General features: G+C 50.9%; 1 protein-coding gene across 2 annotated transcripts in view; it reads right to left on the bottom strand.

Moving 5' to 3' along the window:
* Positions 1–24574, bottom strand: part of ARSG (arylsulfatase G) — a 100776-nt gene that overhangs the window by 30073 nt on the left and 46129 nt on the right. For both annotated transcript variants that reach the window (XM_032429443.1, XM_032429444.1), the window contains exons 3-6: positions 12887–13074; positions 10035–10082; positions 8039–8150; positions 5070–5207 (exon numbers count right to left, since the gene is read on the bottom strand). In XM_032429443.1, the coding sequence (XP_032285334.1) occupies positions 5070–5207; positions 8039–8150; positions 10035–10082; positions 12887–13074 (486 nt within the window). The remainder of the gene's footprint in view (positions 1–5069; positions 5208–8038; positions 8151–10034; positions 10083–12886; positions 13075–24574) is intronic.

Genomic DNA, 24574 nt, shown 5'->3' with positions numbered 1-24574 from the left:
CTCCCACCCGTTATCAAAGTCCCGTCAGCACCCCAGGCCAGAGGCTGAGAGGCATGTGCAAGGCTGAGCAAAAGCAGCACAGCACAGACAGAAAGCACAGGCTCTGGAGACCTGCATCCAAATCCCTGGGATTTTTATTTCATGGCTGTGTGACCCTGGGCAATTAACTTCACCTTGGTCGTCTCTACAATGGGGACGATTATACCTCCCCGATAAAGCTGTGATTATTAACAGTCTATAGGGAGCACTTAATAAATGGCAGCCTTTTCATGGACAGTTCTGAATAATACATGATGCGTGGTGCTCAGGGATGTACCTCTTTACCTGCATCCTGATGCCATGCCAGAATTCAGAAAGATAGCATTGTGCGAAAACCACACACACGGGTTCCCTGGGCGCAACTATCCCCCAAGCCAGCCCTCAGTATGCTCCTGTGCTGTACATAAAAATAGTAATATAATAATGAAGAGTGGAGGAAGTTTGCTTTCTAGAAAAGAAAATGCTGATTATAAGACAGTACGATTCCATTTTTGTTAAATATATATATACATATATATATATATATATATATATATATATATGTTTATGCACCAGCACAGAATGAGGCTAGAAGAACTTGCTCAAATCTACCAAAAGGGGTTGTGTCTGGGGTGTGGTATTCAGGGTGATTTTTTAGATTTCTAAAGGGGATACATATGAATTGTGTGGCAAAATGAGTGGAGTAGTAAGCAGAGAAGGAAAAAAAAAAAAAGTTAGATGTCAGAGAGGACATTCCAGGAGAGAGAGGATGGGGCAGGGCATGGTGGTGTACTGAAGATTAAAACCCAGGACAGCCAAATCTGGACAAAATCATCTGATCTGAGATAGAAAGACCTCTCATGAAAGGTCCCCAGTGTTCGTTTGGCCAGAGAGCCAGACCTGCAGGTGGAACCAGGAGGGGTAGGCATCTGCCTGGTTGGCTTCCGGCTCGGACAAGGGGTCTCTCTGGAATGGACTTGCCTATACATTTCTCCATCTTTCTCTGGGCTTCCGTGTTACAGACACCGTTCTCAAACCCGGACGTGAACCCAGTTCCCTGTTTAGAAGCACATGGGGGGCTCCACTGCAGCCAAACTGAGCAGCCCAGCACTCGAGGCCCCAACCTGGGTCCCTTCCAGCATTACCCTCCTTCCTGCTCACAGACTCTTTCTCTATATGCCAGCTTCCCAAACACCTCACCTTCTGCCTTCCTATGCCTTGGTCATGCTATTCCTCTCCTGGCAGTAACTTCCTGGTATCTTGCCTAAAAACACTTACTCAATTCTTAAGATCCAGCTCAAAAGCCACCACCGACACGCCTCCTCCGCTCCCAGGTCTCCCACGGATGGTCTCCTGCTCCCTGCCCCTGTCTCCCCTTCCCTCACCGTCCTCGTCAGCACTGATAATACAAATCTGTCTCCCTACTAGCCTGCGAGCCACTCAAAAGCAAGGACAGCTCTCACACACGTCTGTATCCCTAGCGCATCACCGGGACATCTATAGGGCAAGATAAAGTCACTCACTCATTATTCCCTCCTTCAGGGAGTATTTATTAAGCTCTAACTAGGCCCCAGGCACCAGGGATAGAGCCATGAACATGATCGATAGGATTTCCACCTTCTTGGAGCTTCACATCGAATTGGAAACAGGAGAGGAAAGTGCAACTAAAAAATGAATCGGATATTTATTTACAAATTAGTAGGAGTGATGGAGAAGAACTACAGACGGGGTGCTGTGGGACGGTGTAACGGGGGAACCAAGCCGGGCTTGGGGTGAGGCAAGAGATCCCTAGGACGGTGAGGTCTACAGGATGGTGGGGGGGGCGGTGGGCTACAGGTGGGCTGTGCTGGTGGCCACTGGGGGCAGGTGGAACAGCGCTGGGGAGAAGCTGCAGGAGAGGAAGAGTCCAGGTCCCCCTGCCCAGCTGTTTCTTAGCTCCTTCTCTGCCTCACTCTGTATTCATCAGAGCATTGGCACAGGAGAGGGGGGAAAGCAGGGGTGGGGGGGAGTGGGCACAAGCTTAGAGCTGAACCCGGAGCCCTGATGCAGGCGGCAGGTTGGTGGGTACAGGTGGGCGCTGGGGGACTGGAGGGGGAGGGGCAGACCAGCAGGGGGAGGGCAATGCGGGGGCGGGATCGAGGAGTCAAGTACGGGAGGGAATCAAGACCTTGATGCGGGTCCTCGGCTCCAGCCCAGACCGGCAGGGGGGGCTTGTCTGTCACCTGTGTATCTCTGGGACCTAGTTCTGAATGATGAATGCTATGCCACATTGACCGTGCACTCTGACTTCAGATATCCTAAGCTATTGCTCAAGCCTGGGCCCAGCACACTCATTCTTGTCAGGCCCCATATTCCCTATTCAGGCTCAGTGTGCTGTCCCAGACCCTGGCGGGCAAGGGGACTGGCAGCTCCGTGACCCAGGAGCCCATGACATCTACTCTCTCCTTTTTTTGTCAGTTAAGAGCTTGGCCTGCTGTTTAAAACACCCAGATCAAGGGTTAGCTTTGGGCATGCTGCCAGGTCAAGGGTCTAAATACAACCAAAGATCTAAGTAGAAACTTTCAAAGAAGTCTAGGGATGGCTTCTTGCCAAGGAGAAGCAGGAAACCCCACTCTTGGACTCCTGATAGTTTTGACACACAGGCCCAGGTGTGGGGAGGGCCTGGCCCTGGGGGCAAGGGTCACAGAGGAGGAGTGCAGATCCAGGGGCCCTTTCTTGCTGATGCTCCAAAAACCACGGATGAATTGGCAAGTCAAATCCTAAAGAAATCAGCGTGCCTAAGGATTCTTTTCTGTAAGGTTAAAAGGCAATGGGATTCATGTGACTTTTCACTTAATAACTAATTAATAAATTAGCAAACTCTTCACCTTTTTCATGCAGTAAGGAGGCTGTTCATGGATTTGTGTGTCTTGGAAGTGATTAGTTAACTGGTGGGTGACCAGCCATGTGCCCACGTGAGAGCATGAAGCAGTCCCTCGTCCCTAGCGGGCTGCCACTCCTCCTCTGAGGCTCTGTGCTGTCCCAAGCACTGAGGACTGAACTCTCCCCACCAGTCACGAAGCAACCACCTGTCACGGGGCATAGGGACCTGAATCATCTCGACGCTCCAAGGAGCACAGACGTGTTCAACTCTCCAAATGGGAGAAGGGGCTTGCCTGTTTCATATCAGCCACCTGACAAAAAAGCCAGTGTTACTCAGAAGGCCCCGAAAAACTTTTAAGCTGGGACCCCTGAAGCCCCAACAGGCTGCTCTCCAGATTTAGGCCGTAAGTAGGTTTTATTATCGAGAATAAACTGCTACCTCTGCTCTGCCTATTGCCCTGCTCTCTAGAAACATCTGTGGCTGAGCAAGGGGTTGGGGGGATTCTTTTACATTCAAGGACCGATATGCTCAGTGAGCCACAGGTGGAGTCCGTTTTTAATTCTGCACAAGCAGACAGGCATGCGACACGTTTTTTCTCGCCCTCTTAGGCTAAGGCTGCAGGGAATACCAAAGAACCTGCTGGAAGATGTCCCACCGCCCTGGAGGAGTCTGCAGTCTTAGGAGAAAGAGGAGCTGAGCACACCCAGGTTCGTTAGAGGCCAGAGCAAAGGCAGTTGTGAAGGGTCAGGGCGAGGCCCAGGTGGGCAAGGCGGGGCGACCGTGGGTAGGCACAGGCCTGCACCCCACCGTCTGTCCATGCGCACCCAGGGGTGCGGCCGGGTTCTGCTTTTCATGTTTTGTTATTTTTTTTTTTAAGATTTTATTTATTTATTTTGACAGAGAGAGAGAGAGAGAGACAGCAAGAGAAAGGGAACACAAGCAGGGGGAGCAGCAGAGGGAGAGGGAGAAGCAGGTTTCCCACCGAGCAGGGAGCCCGATGTGGGGCTCGATCCCAGGACTCTGAGATCATGACCTGAGCCGAAGGCAGACGCTTAACGACTGAGCCATCCAGGCGTCCCTATGTTTTGTTATTTTTAATGAGTCATTTCTAACATTTAAAGATGAGGAGAGTTCACATATGGACCAGGTATCTTGTGTGTCTTGTGAAAGAGAAGGATCTGACAGTCTTGGCTCCCATCCCCTAAAGAAGCCACAGACAGCCGGAGCTAGGTAGCAGCTGCTCCCTTAGAGGGGGGCCTGTGTTTCAAGTTCGCCACAGGCCCCACCACTCCCTAATGCCTTACACGCAGCCTGCTTCCCTCTGGAAGCTACCAGGGCCCTGTAGATGCTGGAATTTGTAACCCCCGTGCATTATATTGAATAATGGCCCCCAAAGGTATCTGGGGTCTCATCCCTGGAATCTGCGAGTGTTACCTTTTATGGCAAAAGAGACGTTGCAGATGCAATTGAATTAAGGATCTGGAGATAGGGAGATTATCTCGGATTCACCTGGAAGACCCTAAATATAACCACAAGTGTCCTTAAAAGGGGGAGCAGGAGATTTGGCTACAGAAGACAAGAAGGCAAAGGGACGATAGAAACGGAGATTAGAATGATGGGGCCCTTAGCCAAGGGATACAAGCAGCCACCAGAAGACAGAAGAGGCAAGAAACATTCCTCCCCTGGGACCTCCAGAAGGAGACAGCCCTGCTGATACCTTGATTTTTGCCCCATCAGACTCATTTTGGCGTCCAGCCTCCAGATCTGGAGGAGAATAAGCTGCTATTGTTTTAGCCAGTAAGCTGGTGGTGGGTTTGGTACCACAGCAGGACGAAGCTAAGCCACCCGGCCCACGAGTGAATCAACAAATGCTCCGAGTGCCTGGAACACAGCAGCAGGCCCTACCGTCCGGGAGCTCAGAGGAGAGGACAGAATGACAATGACAACAGAGCATGATCTGAGCCGGGGCAGGGAAAGCTCCTGCGAACTCGGAACATACCTGCGGAGCTTCTAACCCAGGCCTGGAGATTCCAGGGGAGACTGTTCTCCAGTTTCATTTACTGAGAACATGCATGCGTCCATCTTTGTTGGGCAGAGGAACTCCAGCATGGCTTGGAGGGGCGCTGAGGCCAGGGGACATGGGGGGTGGGGGCCGGGGGGCAGCCCCAGGGGGCCAGGGGACTCTTACCTTGCATGCTGGATGAACTGGGTCGCTTTCTCGGCATATTTCTGCGCCAGGCTGCTCAGGTTCACGGGCTGCTCCACGATGTTGAGGTTTTCATAGAGAGGAAGGGCCACATCAGTGTAACAGTCCCTCTCAAGGTTCCTGTGTGGAAACCACAGACGGTATCCTTTTCCACGACCTACGTAGCCGCGCTGTCTAACAAAATGCTTTTATGCAGCAATGCACATGAATACAAAACACTTAATAACCTGGCCCCAGATGATTTTTCCTGTCTGCCATTTCCTCTAGTGGAAAACCAATAAAACACCTTCTTCCCTTTCCTTCTAACAGACATTTATGCTCCTCGGACAAGCCTGGCCACTCTGCAAAGCTCACAAAGACTTCCGTGAGCTACAGACATTATTACTCCCATGTTGCTACGAGAGAAACTGAAGTCCAAACAAACTAACTTACTCAAGCAGAGTCCCATAGCCAACCAATAGCCGCCGTCCCTGGCTTTTTCCGCCGACCTCCCTAAATGATGACTTCTGTCTACGGGGCGCAATGCTTGGTGATTTCCTAGGTCAACCATCTAGGCTTCACGTGACCTGACGTCTGACCATAACCCAGGTGGCTGGGGACAGTTCAAACATTTCAAACCATGTTCGGGGAATTTGGAGAAGCTTTAGCCACTGGGAGTCAGACCAGTTATATCTCCTGGAAAAAAACAAACTCAGTCCACGGTCTTAGAGCTGGAGATGAACCTGACCCGTGAAGGCCCCCACATGAGTGGCTGAGTAATGACTCTGGCCGTGACCCGTGGGTGAGTTACCTAAGTTCTCAGAGCCCCAACTCTCCTTATCTGAAGCGTGCCCCTGCCCTCTGATGAGGTCCTGGAAGGACGAAAGAAGACAGTGAGCATTAGCGCTCTGCACGCGGCCCAGCATATGAGCACTCCACGAACACTTAGCCCTCCGCCCTGGCCGCCACAGAGCAGAAGCTGAGAACCATGGTGGGGGGGGCGGGGGGGATTGGGGAGGACGGGGGGTTGGGGGGATGGGGAGGATGGGGGGATGGGGGGATGGGAGGTATCTCAGGGAGGGAAACTGTCCTCGTGGGGCAGGGAAGGACTGGAAAGAGAAGAAAATCCCCCATCACACCTAGATGCATACACTCCCCTTCCAAAAGCTTAGGAGACAAGGTCAGACCAGGGTAAATAATCAAGGGCCACAAGTTTTGGAAAAGGGAAAAAGGATTATCACCGTACTAGGCATCACAATGCTAACCTCACCGTCCGTGTCAAGTTTTTCAGGTTGTTATGACTTTGGGGCAACTCCACCATCACCTACAATCTCTCCCCTTCCCCCACCCCTACTAAGCCGACCCTTTTTTTTCTCTTTGATTTAGCATGGATTTAAAGGGGCCTGGCTGACATATGGCAGGCCACGATATGGCCAGGCGTGCCCACAGCCGTGGCCCACGGGCTGTAGCTGGTAGGGAGGGCAGCGAGACGAGCTAGAGCTTCACTTCTCCCGCTGCCACGTGCACGCGAATCCCCTGTGCGGCCGGTGAAAACGCAGACCCAGACCTGGGGCCTGGGGGGAGCGGGGGTCGGAAATTCTGCTTTTCTTTCTTTTTTTTTTTTTAAGATTTTATTTATTTATTTGACAGAGAGAGACACGGCGAGAGAGGGAACACAAGCAGGGGGAGTGGGAGAAGGAGAAGCAGGCTTCCCGCTGAGCAGGGAGCCCAATGTGGGGCTCGATCCCAGGACCGTGGGATCATGACCTGAGCCGAAGGCAGATGCTTAATGACTGAGCCACCCATGCACCCCGAAATTCTGCTTTTCTAACAAGCACGCAGGTGATAACCACGCTGCTGGGCCAGCGACCACAGTCTGAGTAGCACGTGGGCTCTGGACTCAGAGGGACCCCAACTGGGATCACCACCGCTACCTCTTACAGCTGCAGGGTGACCTGGGCAAGCAGGTCCCTTCCTGTACCTTTACAGGTTCCTCACTTCTAAAATGAGGATAAATACCTGCCTCACACAATGGTCATGTGGATTGCAGATAAGCACGGAGAGTGCCTAGACTGTAACAATTCTCAATACGTGGCCATTATTATATTGACTATTCTGTTATTAATGAGCCAGCGGAGACTTGCCTTCCCCGGTGGCTCTGACACCTGTAACCTTATAAATAACCACAGCGCTCGGGCTGAGCAACCAGAGCACCTGGTCTGCGTTGCTTTATTGTCTGAATAAAGTTTAGCACCTTTTTCTGACAATAAAGGCACTGCATGCTCACTGCAGAATATTTGGAAAATACAAGGAGAAAGAAAGAAGAAATGAAAACCCCTTAGTCCCGCAACCTGAGGGAATGCACCACTGTTAGCACTTGGGCTTATTTCCTTTGAGTCCCGCTCAGTAGGGCTGTGAAGGTGTGGATACAGAGGTAGCTAAGAGCACATTGCTAATGACTTGTTTCCTGCCTTTTTCACATATTAGTATGTCCTGAGCATCTCCCCATTTCAGGGAACAGGATTTTAAAGCAACCTGTGGAGTGACGGCATGGCATTTCGAAGCCGGAATGCTGGCTTCTTTGCCAGGGGAGGAGGGTGACGAAGCTTGTAAAGAGCCCTTTGTGTTTTCTCCCTCTCTCTATCCCGCTTATGTCCAGTGTCTAGGCCAGGCGAGTGGCCCAGCGGCGAAGGCAGCAGGCAGAGGTGGAGCGAGGCCCCACCTGGGTAAGTCCAAGGCAGCACAAGGCTCTTCCCAGGTGAGCTAAACAATAAAATAATTTTGTTGACCTCACCTTTGCTAAAAGTTTTCTTATACTGCATGCAAATAATGCATTCAAATTTGCACTAAACATACTCTTCTTTACGGGCTTAGCTGTCTCCTGTGGCCTTCCTCATTTACTCCTAAAGGACTACACCCTTGGGACCTCACTTTGCTCTGGAGCCCACTGCCAGTTGCTTGGATGGGATTACCTTGCTGGTCTATCGGCCCGTGGACACGCTGGACAAGGAGGGTGGTTGTAGCCCGGGGTATCCGTGCAGCCCATATCATGGCTGTATGGGATTCCAAAGTAGTAATCAAAACCTGGAAGGGAAGCAACCGGTGAGCACCCCCCACTTGGCTTCTGTTCTATGAGCCTGCATTCTTACACCCAGGACAAAAATTTAATTTTCCATGATTTAATACTGCAGTGCTATGGAGTATGTAATTAAAAGAGGATTTGATTAATATCCCTTTGTAGTATGCAAAGAAAACACTTTGCTGGGTTCTGGCTGTAAGACTAGATTTGCAAAACATCTTGGGATTAGAGTTAACCCAGAGTGGGAGGAAATGGAGAGAAGTCTTGCACACCTACCATCCCCAGGGCACTTATGAACACATTCAGTAAGTAGGTGGTGAAAATCAAGTACATGCATGGCACTGTAAGGAATAAAATAGACTGCCCTCAAGGGCCTGAAGGGGAAGTAAGATACATAGATTAAACTATAAGAGGTCTAGATGAGGGTAATGGAGTACCAGGACAGTGCACCACGGAAAGGGTACAAGAAGCAGGAGGGGATACGAATGAACTCGGAGACAGGAATCAAGAAACCTGAGTGCCCAAGCCAGCAGGCTTTTTGAGACCATCTGGTCCAGGGACACAAATGTATGGCAGGTGCTCTCTCTTCTCAGTCCCAATGGCAGACACCACAAATCCAAAATGGCACCACTTCCTGCTGAGCAGGATCCAGTCTCAGGATCCATCCCCCACACCAGCACAGGACTCCAGAAATAACGCACTCAAGGTGTCAACACCCCAATCTAGTTCAACCTCCTCATTTGTCAAGAGAAAACACCACCAGGTGGGAAGAGTATGTTCTGTGGTCATTTTTAGTGGAATAGCCAGGTCTTCACTTCCTTCACCTGCCACTCTTCACAAAGCACATGTGCAAGATGCCAGGGAAGCCCAATTGAGAAATGGGGCACAAGGGAAGAGAGGGGGAGGAAGGAGCACCAGAGAGGAGGAAGGAGTGGGACAGGGTGTTGGCCGGTGGGAGCCCGAGGCTGAAGGCTGGTTGCAGGCTGATTCTCTAGAAACCGTTCCCCAAATGCAAATATCTTCAGCCGCTTATGTTCCCCCATGTCTAGGAGAGAGCACTGCGGCCTCTTTCCATGGAGCTAGAGAGAGATATTGGGGCGGAGTGGGGAGGCGGAGAAGTCTACAGAATAGTCAGAGAACCACCTTTAAGGAAAAGGCCACCCATTTGCTTGTAAGATAGCAGGAGCAGCTGGGATGCAAGCGCCAGGGAGGGACTGGGGAGAAGCCTGAGCAGCTGAGATAATGATAAATCACTTTCAAGTGAAAGTCTGTGGGTTCCCATCTGAAATGGAAGAGGCAGGTCAGTGGATAGCGGAAGCAAAAACCACAACTTTGGAAAGCCATCAATAATTTGGTGAATTGGACATTCAGAGAACGCACCAATCAGCAAACTGATTTTCAGATAATTGGCTCAGGCAGCTTGATCTTGGCCTATTCCCCAAGGTCAGAGAGTCAAAAGTCTGAGGCAGTGAATAGCTGCAGGAAGAAGGCAAGAAGGAGCATCTCCTGTTTGGGTTTATGGCCTCCTTCCATGAACCCATTGGACAATTTTTACTTCTTACCACACTGGACATGTCTGGACCTCCCAGGGGCCGAATGTTTCCTGAGACGTGGACACCAATGGGCTCATGATGAGAAAGCCAAAAGGGCTAGCAGGCACCAAGGCGGGCGGGGGTGGTGGGCAGGAAAGACGCCAGGAGAGAAGAATGTGAGACCCACGGGAGCCCTAGGTCCCCCAAATACACCTAAGTGACCCTGTGAATGAAGATGTCCTAATTCAGGAGGGGTGTCCCCCAGAAGCAGGATGGCTTGAGCACTAGTGGAATCCTTTTACACCAAGATCTTTACTTTCTGTTTCCCAGGTAATAAGTTCCCCAAAGAATTCTTACCACGGAAGTTGGGGTGATAAGAGCCATGGTGTCCGAGATGCCATTTGCCTGTAGGAAAGCAAGAGAGAGACTTTCAGAGGAATCCCCGCGGGGTCTCCCAGTGCCTCTGGGGAGCTGAGCACATACGCAGTCCTCCACCCGTGTTGCCCTCTACAGAGGACAAGCAAAGAGAGGCTGCAAATGCTGTGTGAAAGTCAAGCCTCGCTCTCTGGGACTGAGAGGGAGTCCACGGGGACACAGAAAGCAAGCAAAGATGACTCAGGACCTACGCAGGAAAGCACACAGAGAAAAGGAAGGCAAGCCTTTACTGGAGGCCCAGAGACGCCAGCAGGCTGAACTTCTGCCCCTCAAAGAGGGTTCAGTGCCCACAGCAACCCTGCGCTGCCCACTGCACCTGCGCCACCCTCCCGTGCCCTGCAGGGGCCCGGAGGACCAGCAAGGGCCCCAGATAGCCTTGGTTCCCTCCTGGTTTCATCATCTTCCTCTCTGGCCACGCTCAGCAGCCCACGGAGGCTGGATGCAAGACCACCTCCCCCTTCCCGGGGCTGTTCCGGTGCAGAGACGCTCGCCTGGACGTGCACGGCTGCTTCTCGCTCCGCACATATGTTTGGTGCGGGAGAATGACTGGGCGATGTGTGGCGGAAGCTCTGACCATGTTTGAACTCTTGGACCTGCTAATTCCACTCTGAGGAGTAAAGACCCCAGGGAAATCACCCACGAGGCAAGGGGCAGAGAAAAGAATGTGGTCCAAAGATCTAAACAGTGCCAGCACTGAACAGCACGTAAGGGAAAGAAATAAACGGGCAACTGTGGGAGGATGGCTAAGTAAATTATTTACATGGCCCTGACAAAATACTACCAAACTATCTTTTAGAGACAAACTCATGTAGGAAAAGGTAATAATCAGGGAATCCAGGGAAAGGGCAGATGAGCGTCTATTATTCCCCTTTTGCAACTGCTCTGTAGCTTTGCGAAAAAATGTAATATAAAGCAGAGGGAAATGGATTAGGCACTATGTGGAATGCTTGGATTAAGCATTACATGGAAATCCAAAATTATATTAAAGTGTTTAAGTTATTTCTAAAATTATTAAAAGTATTGCAAATATGTAAAACCGTATTACATAGAAATATAAAATAACAGGAAAGGGGTTCAAAGGAGGACCAGGTGGTATGTATGATGGTGGAAAAACACATGGCGGTAGAGCCATGTTAGAAGCGAAGTGTGGGTGGGGCAAAGGGGCTTGATATTCCTTGGTGGGGTTTTTATTTTTCCCGTAAGCATGCTTATAGGAAGTTCGTGATGTCAACACATGGATGTGGTTGAACAGCCTCTCTCTGACATGCAATGAACAGTGAGGGGAAAGGGGGGCAGCTGAACAGTTAATATATAATCAGTGGCTCACTTGGAGTTCAAAGGCATGACGAGGGAAGGGCAAGTGAGATCCAGCTCAGCTCAGGAAGAACCCAGCCCCCTGTTGCCTCATAAAACTTTAGAGTCGGAGAGCCCTCGGGGCCAAACCCTTCCCAGCTGTGAGCATGACTCGGATGCAAGTGATGGGGCCACTAAGCCTACTCAGCCCACCGTGGGGGCTTCACAGTGAATATACCTCGGGGTACGGGCAGAAAGGGAATGAAAAGACAGGAGCCTAATCTGGACCTCCTCCCACTGGGGCTTGCCCTCCTGGGACAACGAATGCCACGCTCCAGTTTGACCTGCTGTAAAAGCATGTGGGGCTCCTTGACCCAGAGGAGGAGGCGGGGCCAACACCCGAAACGAGCCTCCAGGCACCAGTAACACCCTCCCTCGCCACTTCACGGACCCGGACCCGTGGTGGAGGGAGGCAGGAGTCCCACTGGACCCAGCTCTTGGGAAGTCAGAGTAACAAGCACCGGCAGCCCGAGGCCGCTGTTGGCACTGCGGCGTGGCCTTGGCCTCTGCGGGGAGGACCAGCAGTGAAGCAAAGCGTCGGAGCGAGGCTGGGCAGTCACACCGGTCTGGATGCACCCGCTCCGGGGTGGGCAGCACCGAACCTGTCCCCTCACCTGGCGGGAACTCGGTTTCCTCACACACATAATGGGGGAAATCATCCCCTCAGAAGGCACCTCTGGACCCCGATGCAAATAAACACTTAGCCCAGGGCCAGGCAGGTAGGAAATACTGAGTAAGAGGTGCCTACAGAAATAAAAGGAAAGGAAGCTGCGTGCCCACCCTGCGCCCCTGCCCGCACTTACCCGGCTAACAGAACCCTGGTTTTGTTCCGGGATCAGACACCCGTGCCCCAATCCGCGTCCTGAGCCCAGTCTCCCAGCCTTCCTTGCGGCGGGGCGTGGCCACGCAAATCCACCAATAAGAGGTCAGTGCATTTCCGCGCCGAGGGGTGGGCGTGTCCGAGAGGAGATTTGTTTTCCCGGTCGGTGCGAACAAAGGAGGCCCGCACCCCGTCTCCTCTGTTTTTCCTCCCTTGAAGCCGAATTATGGTGAACGGGACTGAAGCCGCTCTCTTGCAACCAAGAAGCAACGAGCATGAGGACAAAAGCTAAGGTACTACGGACAGCGGAGCAGAAAAATAGAAATGGTTTCCGGGAGCCGCCGAGCCAATGAAAGCAATCACTCACCTCTCAGCTTATTATAACGGGAGGAAAATAGCTCCATATATGGTTTAGTTCCCTGTTAGGTCTTTTCAGTGACTTAGAGCTCAAAGCTTTGCGACCTTATACAGCAAGAAATAAACAAAAAGCAGACGGGAGCAGAAGAGGTGGCAGCATGCTGGGGCTACGCAAACGCAAGGCAGGCACCGCAGGAAGTGCTGTGGGAGATGGGGGTCCCCGGCTGCGGGGCTCCAGTGTTACCTATCATCCCAGTGACGTAGCCAGCTTGCTGCAGCACCTCCGCCAAGGTGGTCTCGTTGAGCGGCAGACCCCCCACAGAGGTGACCGCAAAGTTGTGCGTGACTCCGTTGCGAAGGCCAAGCCGGCCGGTGAGCAGGGAGGCCCGAGAGGGCGAGCAGGTGGAGGAAGCTGCGTGGAAATCCACAAACCTGCACAGAAAGAAAAGGGATTGGGCTCCTTCCGTCCACAGACAGCCAAACCAAGAGAAGTTCAATTCCTACCCAGTTCCCAGGATGCCAGTGCTGGAAAACGCTCAAAGACCACCCCTTGAAGGGACAGGTTAGGAAAATGAAGCTCAGAGAGGTAATGCAACTAATTCAGGGTCACACAGCTCATTCAGATTGGTTTGATCTGGTATATTTAGTGGATCCTCTTCATTCAGAGATTCCATATTTCCAATTCATCGACTCACCGAAACCCAACTGTATCTCCAAAATCAATACTTGTGGCTTTGAAGCGGTCACTCATGGACATTCCAAGATGTTCTAAAACTTTGTGTTTCCCCATATGCACAACCCTAGCTGAGGTTGACGAAGGTGACCTTCTTGTTTGGGCTCTCATACAGCAAGCAAATGTCCTCCTTTCCGCAGTCTACTGAATGCTATAGTTTTTACATTTTTGTGCTTTCTGTTGGTGATTTTGATGTTTAAAATGGCCCGCACACATAGGGCTGAGGGCTGGCTACTTCAGCCTAATAGAGATGTGATGTGCCTTATGGAGAAAATACAAGTGTTAGATAAGCTTCATTCAGGAATGAGTTACAGGGCTGTTGGCCATGAGCTCAATGTTAATAAATCAAAAACTATATTAAATAAGATGTTTTTAAACAGAAACACACATAAAACAAGGTTCTGTGCTGATCTGTTGACAAAAACATAACCAGAGGCTTGCAGGAACTGAACTCTGTCGATCCCCTAGGAACAAGGTTCAGTATTCCGTAATTCAGTGTTCTCCGTGACTTTACAGAGTAACTACTGCCAGTAACAAGAACCGGCTATAACTATTACACGTGACGGGATGCTCAATCTTTTTTTGGACACTGTGGAGAAATATAAAAGAAGTCTAGCCATTTCCCTACCATCAGAAATGTGATTAAACTTCATGTCACTAATATAAATGGGGCAACTGACCTTGTGTGTCTCCTGATAGGATGATACGAAGTTGATCTCATCGAGGATTCTTGTCAAGAACATTTAACCTGAATCTAATTAGACCTCTGGACCTAATTTCCAGGTTATAGGAAATGTAGCTAATAGAAGAACAAATTAAATGACACCACAAGGAAATAATCTAACAAACCATTCTACACATCCTGTGACAACTGGTGTAGTTCTTCAAAAAGTCAATATCCGAGGGAAAAATGGGATAGAGGGGGGATATTCTATACTAAAGGACACGAAAGAGACAAACCAAATGTAATACATGATCCTTGGCTGAATCCCAGTTCAAACATGCTAACAGCACAATTGGGGGCTAATTAGGGAAATTTAATATGGACTGGATATAAGATGACATTGGGTGATCCTTGTCCATTTTCTTGATTACGGCCATGTAGAAGAATGTTTTTGTTCTTTTCTTTTTCTTCCAGTTGTATTGGCATATACATTGTATTCATTGAAGGTATACAACATAATGATTTGATACATGTATATATTGGGAAATGATCGCCACAATAAGTTTGATGAATTACTATCACTTCCCATAACTATGATTTTTCTTTCTTGCGATGAGGATTTTAAGATCTCCTCTCTTAGCAACTTTCAAACATACAATACAGTATGGTTAACTAGTCACCATGCTGTGTATCACATGCATAGAGCCCACTTATCTCATGACGAGGAGTTTGTACCTTTTGACCCCCTCCACTCATTTCCCCACCACACCCCACCCCCACCCCTGGCAACTGCCAATCCATTCTCTGCATCTGTGAGTTTGGTTTTTTTAGATTCCACATTTACATGAGATCATATAATATTTGTCTTTCTCTGTCTGATTCCCTTTACCTAGCATGCTGTCCACACCCATGTTGTCACAAATGGCAGGATTTCCTTCTTTTTTACAGATGAATAATCTTCTGTTGTCTATGTATACCACATTTTTATTACATTAGGAATATATTTTTATTACATTAAGGAAGTTATTACATTAAGAATGGTTTTATTCTCAAGAGATACATGCTATGGTGTTTATAATAAAAGAGCATGTCTGCACTCTTCAAATGACTCAGGAAAAACACCACCACCTTATTTATAGGTAGTACAAATACAAACAAAAACGGCAAAATGTTAACAATGGTGGAGTATACTGATGTTTGACTCTTCTTTTCACTTTCTTTTATGTTTGAGATTTTTTAATATTAAAGGTTAATAATTAATGTTTAATAGTATAAGTTTCAAAAGGATGACAACCCGGAGTCTAGAATGAGCAGGGCAGTGGCAGGGTGGGTGGCCAGCCTGAGCGGGAGGGTAGGGGAGGTAGGGAGGGGCAGCTTAACATACAGCTCGGCGTGTCGGAACCACGCGTGTCCAGGGTGCCTGGAGCCGGGTCCCCCTGCTGAGCCGCCACCCTGGGCAGAGCGAAGCCCAAGGTCTGATGGGGTAAGGGACTGGCCTACAGACACCAGGTCAGCAGAGCCAATCAGGGCTCGGTGCCTCTCCCCTCCTCTCCCCACCTCTCCCCTCCTCTCCAAATCTGACCCATCCTCACCCAACAGCCGAAGGTGGGCCTTAAAGTGCCCCCTCTGACCACTGCTTAATGAATGAAATGGTTGCCTGCTCCACTCCCCCATGGCCCATCTTTTGGGCCTCTCCTTCCCTCCCCACCGCGGGCACCAGCACACAGTCTTCGTCCAGGTCTGCAAAATGCCCGCTCCTTCCCAAGGTCAGCTTCCCCCTGGCACACTCTCCCAGATCTTCGCATGGCCTTTCCTCCCCCTTCGGTTTTCCTGCAAGGGGGCCTCTGCTGTCCTCTAATCAGGCACCCTGGGGCGTACTTGGTAGCACTGACCCCAACCCCAATTATCTGGTATGTTTTTGTGTCCTTTCATTCTGGGCCATCCTCCCTCCATGCAAGCTCCCTGTGAGGAGGAGGAAGGCTTGGCCTACGTTGCTCATTGCTTGTGGCTCGCTGCTCGTTGCTTATCTCCAGCTCCTAAAACAGGACTCTATAAATACAGGGGGAAGGGAGGGGAGAGGATGGGGAGAGGATGGGGAGAGGGGGAGAGGTCTGTCCTTCCCAGCAACTTCATTGAAAATGTAACCAAACCTCAAAATAAGTATTATTGGGAAGTGGGATGAGGGGGCAGGGGGCTCGCTGAGCACATTCACCAAAAGTTACAAAGATTACGTGCAGCCACGGAGGTTGCAAGCCTAAGCGTCACGATGTGAAGCGTCACGATGTGAAGTGTCACGATGTGAAGAGATAGGACATCAGGGGACCCATGGGAAAGCAAGGGGATGAGGTCACAGAGAGCAGTGCCTGTTTAAACACTCCCTTCCCACACACCGTAGAGCCTGGCTCACCACCTGCCCCCTACATTAGGGCCTCAGGTCTCCGCCATAACCCCACACCTGGACGGTGGTGGCCCCCAAACCGACTGAAAGCAGCTCTAGACCGAGACTGGCCACTTGCCCAGGCGAGCCTGCCCAGGGCCGTGCTTGCTCGGGGGACTTAGGGCAGCCTGGGGACATTTCCTTGTTTTCTGTGCTCTCACAGAGGCCAGCCTGGGGCAAGAAAAGGGGGAAGTGCATACAAATCCCTGCTTCTCTGAGCACACTATTTCTTGCAGAAGACGTGTTTAAAAGGGACTCCCCCTGCAGCCTCTCTCCTGCTGGCTGCCAGGTCCAACTGGACTAAAGAAAGCCCCAGGAGTCTGTAATGTTTCCACACCCCTCCGAGACGCCCTGGGGAGCTCCCCTCAGTCTGCTCACAGCGGACAGGGAGGGCCCTGAACACCCTGCCCCTCACACTGACCTTGGCATTTGCAGGGGTGACGGCCCTGGAGGGCAGTCAGGACTGCAACGCGTGTCAGCAACAGTGGTTTCCTCCTCTCTTGTTCCTTTCCCTTTCTCTCTCTCTCTCTTTTTTTAAAGATTTTATTTATTTGCTTGTCAGAGAGAGAGAGAGAGCACACAAGCAGGGGGAGTGGGAGAGGGAGAAGCAGACTCCCTGCTGAGCAGGGAGCCCGATTCGGGGCTCGATCCCAGGACCCCGGGATCATGATCTGAGCCGAAGACAGATGTTTAACCAACTGAGCCACCCAGGTGCCCCTTTCTCTCTCAAGCCTAGGGATTATAACGAAAAACTTTTAACATCTTACAAACTAATGACCATGTGACCCAGCAATTCCACCACCAGGACTGGGATCCTCCACAAGAAGTGGAATCAGGTACTCAGACACGTACTGCCACGTCCATAGTCATGGCTGCACTCTGCCCCGTGGCTGAAAGGTGGAGGGGGCACAGTTGGCTATCCGCAGGCGGGTGGACAGACAAAATGTGGCCCATCCACGCGTTGGGATACTATTCGTCCATGCGCTGGAATGTTATTCATCCATGAAAGGGAACCAAGCAATGACACCTGCTACAACGTGGATGAACCCTGAAAACACGACATGAGTGGAAGAAGCCCATCACAAAAGGCCATCGATTGTACAGTTCCCTTTATATGAAATGCCTCAAGTCAGTAAATCCACAGGGGTGGAAAACAGAGGCTGGAGGGAGGAGGGGCACAGAGAGAATATGCTTCGTGGGTAGGGGGTTTCCTTTTAGGATGATGAAAATATTTTGAAACTGGATAAGGATAGTAGTTGTAAATATCACTGAGTTGTTCACTTTAAAATGGTTAATTGGGGGGCACCTGGGTGGCTCAGTCGGTTGAGCGTTTGCCTTCGGCTCAGGTCATGATCTCAGGGTCCTGGGGTCGAGACCTGCATCTAAGGATCAGGCTCCCTGCTCAGCAGGGAGTCTGCTTCTCTCTCTTCCCCTCCCCTTGCTCATGCGCTCTCTCTCTCTCTCTCTCTCCCCCCTCTCTGTCTCTCAAATAAATAAATAAAATCTTTAAAAAAAATAAAATGGTTAATTTTATGTCATGAGAATTTCACTTCAATTAAAAAAACAATCCAAATCTTACAGACTAAGAGGAAAATGCCAGATTCTGGCTGAAGAGACCCACGAAGCTAGGTGTCAGGTCTGCAGTTCTTCAGATGGGAAAATACTCATTTATAACTCGGGTGGTGATCTGTCATTTCATTCAATTTAGTCCCAAACTAATGATAAAGCAGCAAGCAGGGGCAGATCTGTGACAGATGCTGAGGAAGGACAGAAACAGCCCCCGTCCTCAGTGACCTTACAGTCTAGTTTCTGAACAAAAGCCTTACGGTCATTTCTACTTTCCTAGGAACGGTTACACCCACTTACTTAGCACTAACTTTGGGCATGGCCCTTTACGAGGGTTAACGCATTTAACACAGCAGCCCCAGGATGCGCTGTTGTAAGCACTGCCGGTATAGATGGGGAGACTGAGGCAGCGGGACCCACGGCCAGACACGGTCCAATGCCTTGTTCCCCAGGCATTCTGCTCCGTGCCGGCCCCCAGCCTTACACAGCACAGCTAGGTTTCCACGGGCAGCCTTTAAACTCAGGCCCATCCAATCCCAAATCCCCTGTGCGTGCCACGTAACTACACTGCCTCCATTAGGAAGTCCAGAGTGCGTCTGGAAAGCCGAAGCGAAGGCACTGGGAGTGCCCACTCCACGGGCCTGACTTGGGAGGACACCCACCGCGAGAGACAGAGGGAGGTTTTTAAGCAGAGAGGAAACGTGCCCAGTCCCTCAGACTCAGGGGAAGGGAGGCAGAACAGGTGGCCCAAGAAGAAATTTCGAGGCTTCATCCAAAGACTGGTGTGGGCCACACACACACACACACACGCACATGCACACGCACACACGCACACACACACACACATCTCCAAATGCAGCTGGCTGTGAAATGAGAGAATTGCTAACTGGGCATCAGAAAAGCTCCTTGAAATAACATGACAAAACACTGATATGATCAATCCAGGTTTGGTCCCGGAGCCTCCAATCCTGAAAACCTTCAAGAGAAAAACCAGACACCTGAACATCTGGGCTCCGTGGAGTCCTGCCTGAAAACAAGAGGCCACACTCACCAGCTTTGGCATCTCTTGAGCAAGCCATGCTTCTGGGAATTCATGTTTCCCGAAAGACGAGTTCTGCACTGGGCTTCCTCGGCTCCAGATATCCTCAGCCCACACCAGCGGGTTCCCCACAGCCTCCCCTCCACAGAACTTACCCCGAAGATGGCTACACAGGTACCGAGGGAGGCCTCTCTGCAGGCCTCAGGGAGCCCAGGGACTCTGGCTTCCCACCCGCCCCCAACATTCCTTCCTGACCCTCAGTCCCCTGGGGCTGAAGACGCATTGCGGCTTTCCCTCCCCCAATCCCTATGTGCCCATTTCCCAGGCACGGGCTTCTCCAAAGCATCCCTACCTGCCAGACATCCTGGGGCCCCAAGGGTCCTGGATGGTGTAGGCAGCCAGCAACTCCCACTCTTCAAATTCCAAGCCAAGGTCCACCTTGCAGATCACACTGTTGCTCCCAAGACAAACACTCATCTCCGCCAGGCCTTTTCTGTTCTCTTCCTCCCGAGATTGAAGCTCATGACCCTCCCAGCTCCCACTCCTAAATATCTGTCCCTTGTAATAATTCTTATCACTCGCAGCTCCTGCTTATCAAGCACTTACTACAACCCAGGCACTTTACATCCATAGCAGGTGTGAGCATCTGTTAACCCTGGATTCATCCGTTCTGTAAGCTCTGTGTGGGCCGGCCCAGGCTTGTTGGTATCCTCTATTTACTATAACAGAACCAGCTGCACAATTTGCAGGGCCCTGTGCAAAAGAAAACAAGGGAGCCCTTGCTCAAAATTTACTAAGCACTTCAAGATGGCAATGACGGAGCTTTAAACCAAGAGCAGGGCCCTCCTAAAGCATGGGGCCATGTGTGCTGGCACAGGGCACACGCCCATAGAGCCGGCCCTGCCCAGCCACATCAGTTCAGTCTAGGACCCCAGTCGTCCCTTGGCCCACCGGGCTTCCCAGAGCAAGAAGGTAAAGGCCCACCGGTCTTGGGCCCCAGACATCGCTCCCATGTGGTACGTGTTGTTTCCTCTGCCAGTCTCTGCAAGTTTAGCTGGTTCTGCACACCCTCTCCTCCCCTTCCAGTCTTCCCTATCTCAGGAAATAGTACCGCCTCTCACTCGGTTACTCAGTCCAAAGGAGTCATCTTGATTCCTCTCTTTCCCTCCCCCTCCACAGCCAAACTATTAGCACACTCCTGAGAAGACTCCACTTTCAAATATATGCAGAATCTCTCCATTTCTCTCCATCCACCTGCTAACATCCTAGTCCAAGCTACTATCATCTTGCACCCAGACTACTACCATAGTCCATATTATAGTCTCCCCAGGGCCACCATGTTGTATAACCCCAGGGGATGCCATTCACGCTGTTGTCCGGAGTTGAGCAGTGCACCATCTGCCCATCTGTATGTGACCACCCTGCTCCCCACTTCCATTCCTGCTCCCAATTCCCCCTCCCCCCCACCCCCATTTGCATGGGGCAGCCAAAGTAATCTCAAAAACTGCTTTTCAGCTAACATTCATTTCTGGCTGGAAGCCCTCTCACGGGTTCTCACCACAATCTAAGTAATTCCCAAGTCATTATGGTAGCCACGAGGCCCTCCATCATTGCTGCCCAGCCCGGGCACTGGAGCCCACAGAAAGGGCCAAAGGGGCCACAGGCTTTCCAAGATCAGGTTCCTCTCAGCCCCAGGGACAGCCAGATGGGGCCCCGGGCAACTGGAGGCCCCAGGGCAGTCTTACCCCAGCTGGGTGTGTTCTCTGCCGAATTCCAGGGAAAAGCAGTCCTCTGAGAGCACAACACAGAGATAGCCCTTGGGGTAGGGCACCCAGCTGGTCACCTCCAACCCCTGGGAGCCTCAGTGGAGATCAGCCAGCCACAGCAGAGTCTGCTGGGGGAGCTACGGGGAGGAACCCACAGCCCTTTCCAGCGGGCAGCTCACACTTTAGTAGAAGTGTTAGGACATGTGGATTAGAAGAGAAAGCCCCATAAGAGAAATACAAAGCAAGCGCTGTGGGAGGCAGAGTGATAGGAAGGGTAAACATGTGGACAAATGAGGGTGTGTTAAATCCCAGCCTCCACTCCCTCCAGTGTGAGACTAGACAGGTAACTTCATGTTGGCCTCAGTATCTTCCTCTGCAAAATGGGCATAACACACCTGCTTCACCAGCTTATTTGGGGAATTCAGTGGGATGATGTGCACAAAGCACCTAGCAGAGCTCCAGGTAGAGAGCAGGCTTTTAAAAACTCACGGCAGTCAAGGTAATTGGTGTCATGACTCGCTAAATGGGGGGGACAGAACATTCCAGGTATGCAGGAGAGCATTGCGCTGGGCACCAACTGTTGGGACTCGGGGGAGGCATGGCCCCTGGCTCCTGCTCACACTCTCCAGGCATCACAGTCCCTGCCACATGCATGTCACACGTCACCCCGGCCTCAGTGCGGGGTGCGCACAGCACCAAGCTCAGCGTCCTCCCTCCAAGACCCCCGTGTCCGCCTCCCTCCCAGTAAACCTGGCTGGGGGCTGAGACATCATCTTCAAGTCCTTCTTTGCCACTTCCCACCTCCTTCAGCTCCTCCTACTCCCAACAATGCCACCCGGGACGTATATAGCCATTGTCCCTCACCCAGATCACTTCAGTGACCCTCCAAGATGCCAGGTTCACTCGCCTCAGCCCATGCTAGCATGCAGGCCAGTAGTGGGTCATGCCAACCACGGACCCCAAGTCTTCAGTGACTTCCTTCTGCATGGCCACCATAACCCACCAGGCTCGGGCTCAACCTAACTCTTCAACCTTCTGAGTCCCTGCTACCTGATGTGGGCTGAACTGTGTCCCCCCAAAAGATAGGTTGAAGTTCTAACCCCCGTCCCTCAGAATGTGACCTTATTGGGAAATAGGGTCACTGGGGATGTGACCGGTTAAGGTGAGGTCATGCTGGGTTAGGGCGAGTCCTTCACCTCCTAGGACCGGTATCCCGATAAGAAGAGGAGAGAGACAACGAGGAGAATGCCACGAGAAGACACAGAGACGCACAGAGGGAAGGGGGTCACACGATGACGAAGGCAAGGGATGGACACTGCCATGAGCTAAGGAATGCCTGGGGCTACCAGAAACTGGAAGAGGCAAGGAAGGAAAATATCCTAGAGGAAAAACAGCTCTGCCAACATCTTCATTTCTCACTTCTGCGGCTGTTACAGGATAGGAGGCCAGAATGTCACAGTGAACAACATCAAACCCTGCCCTCAAGTTGCCCAAAGTTCAGTAAGGGAGGTGGACAATCCCAGCGTGTGAGAGAGCTCCAAGAACAGTAAGCACAGGGTGTTCTGGAAGCATGCAAGGTGTGCATACATGCGTGTTGAGGAAGCAAGCACTTCTCAAAAGAAGCCACACGTAAGCTGAGACCTAAAGTATAAATAGGCATTAACTTTATGTTTGTCTCATCATAATAAAAATAGCTGCCATCTATCAAGGGACTACCACCCCGATCGTACTGCATGTATGATTTCAAATGCCTAGGATTCCCATTTTACAGATAAGGGAGGTGAGGCAGAGAGAGTTTAAGCAGCTTTCCCAAGACCATGCAGCCGGTATGTGTGCAGATGCACCTTACTCTGTCCAGTCACTGTGCCGTAGGCAAGACCGTAGACCCCTATATTTGGGGAACGACAGAATTAGAACTTCAACCCAGGTCCGCCCAACCAAAATCCCATGCGCTTTCTACTCCCTTTACACCTGAGAGAAGGCTGGCTGGAACTGGGCCAATCCAGAGGTTGGTAAGGTAAATCCAGAGGAAACTACCTAAGGTAGGTGACTAGTCTTGGGCTAGGGAGGTCCCGAGACTCACCTCTGGTGGCGCCAGCCCCAAGAGCCTGACTCACACCCACACAAACCATGTGAGCCCTAGAGAGACACCGGAATGCCTGTCTCCCAGCTAGCTCCAGGGATGAGGGCAGGAACCACAGTGTCAGAGGGATCAACAAGTTTTCTTCCTGGGCATGAATTACAGGGGAAGTCAGAATCCAAAGTTTGCCTTGGTGAGCATGGAGTTAATTAATGCTAAGAGAATTCTAATGGATCACAGAAAAATCCTTCAATTTGCTAAACTTAGGGAAATTCTGTCCTCTGTGGAGCGAGCATTGTCAGTGGGTCTGGGCTGCACAAAGGGCTGTTGACCACAATTTTCTTCCCTGGCACTCGGGACTGAAAGCCCTAACCTCTATATGATGGTATTTGCAGGTGGGGGCTTTGGGAGGTAATTGGCTTTAGATGAGTTCACAAGGGTAGAGTCCCTATGATAGGATTAGTGTTTTTATAAGAGGAAGAGACCAAAGATCTCTCTCTCCCCCCTCCATGTGACACACAGGGAGAAGGGGGCCATCTGCAGCCAGGAAGAGGGTCCTCAGCAGAACCCGACCACCCTAGCAATCTGATCTTGGACTTTCTAGCTTCCAGAATGGTGAAAAATAATTCCTATTGTTTAAGCCACCCCTTCTATTGTATAGTAGCCCCAGTGGACCAGTACACATGGGCAGAGCCCGAAACGCATTGCCTCAATGTTGTCCCTGCTTGCCTGTCTTTCACGACCATCCTGGGGACAGGCTCTCCTTGAACACACACCACCTCCCTCGTGGGAGCAGCTTTCGTGCATTCCTCCCCAGACTGTGGGTTCTGTGAGGACAGGGTCGGAGTTGCAACAGCAGCTTGGTGACATGGGGCCATTCCAGCAAAATCTGGTGGGCGAGCAAACAAAACTTGAAGAGCTCATTTGGTTGGAAAACATACATTCGTCTGTTTTGCCCAAAATCGCTCAAGCTGATGCTCTTGAGGGTTCAATTCTTTCCCCACCTGTGTGAAAGTTCACATAGCTTAACGCTCAGAAACAATCTTCTCTCCCTTATTTCCAAGTCTCTGGGGAGCCCTGACCATACCCTCACCGCACCGCCCCCCAAAAAAACCCTCACAACACCCCATGCGGCCCAGTGAACTGACCTGCCCGTCACCTTTCCTCTCTCCCAGCCTCTGTCTCTGTTCGGCGGAGACTAATTAATAAGTGATAAAATGGTCTTGCTATTTGGAAAGCTCCTTTTGTTTTCTCCCAAATCTATCTGGGCAGGCTCAGGCCAGTTCACCAACAGGGGTCCTAATTAAAGTCTGCAAATACATTGTAAAGGCAAGCTAGAAGTAGAGAGCCAGACATTACAGCAGCCTGTTAAGAGGAAAATCAACGCAAATTAAGCCACAGCCAGACAGAAACCAAAGCAACTTGCCATCACATAAATTATGTGTATTAGAATCAGAAAACATTGGTGCTGGAAACCCTGCCCCGAAAGGCCCTGGAGAGACATAACATTGTGAAGTTGAGCATGTCCAGCCTTCATTTATGAGGAATTTAAAATAGATGATAGGCTTTTCTGTGGTCACTCTCTCAATTGCTGTGTGCCTGGAATAAGGACTATCTTCGCTCCATTCATAATATAAAGTCTTGGAG

This window comes from Phoca vitulina, unplaced genomic scaffold (assembly GCF_004348235.1).
Source record: "Phoca vitulina isolate PV1807 unplaced genomic scaffold, GSC_HSeal_1.0 scaffold41, whole genome shotgun sequence".
NCBI classification, from domain to species: domain Eukaryota; kingdom Metazoa; phylum Chordata; class Mammalia; order Carnivora; family Phocidae; genus Phoca; species Phoca vitulina.
The sequence above is the reverse complement of the archived record's forward strand: the minus strand, read 5'-3'. Positions and strand labels throughout refer to the sequence as shown.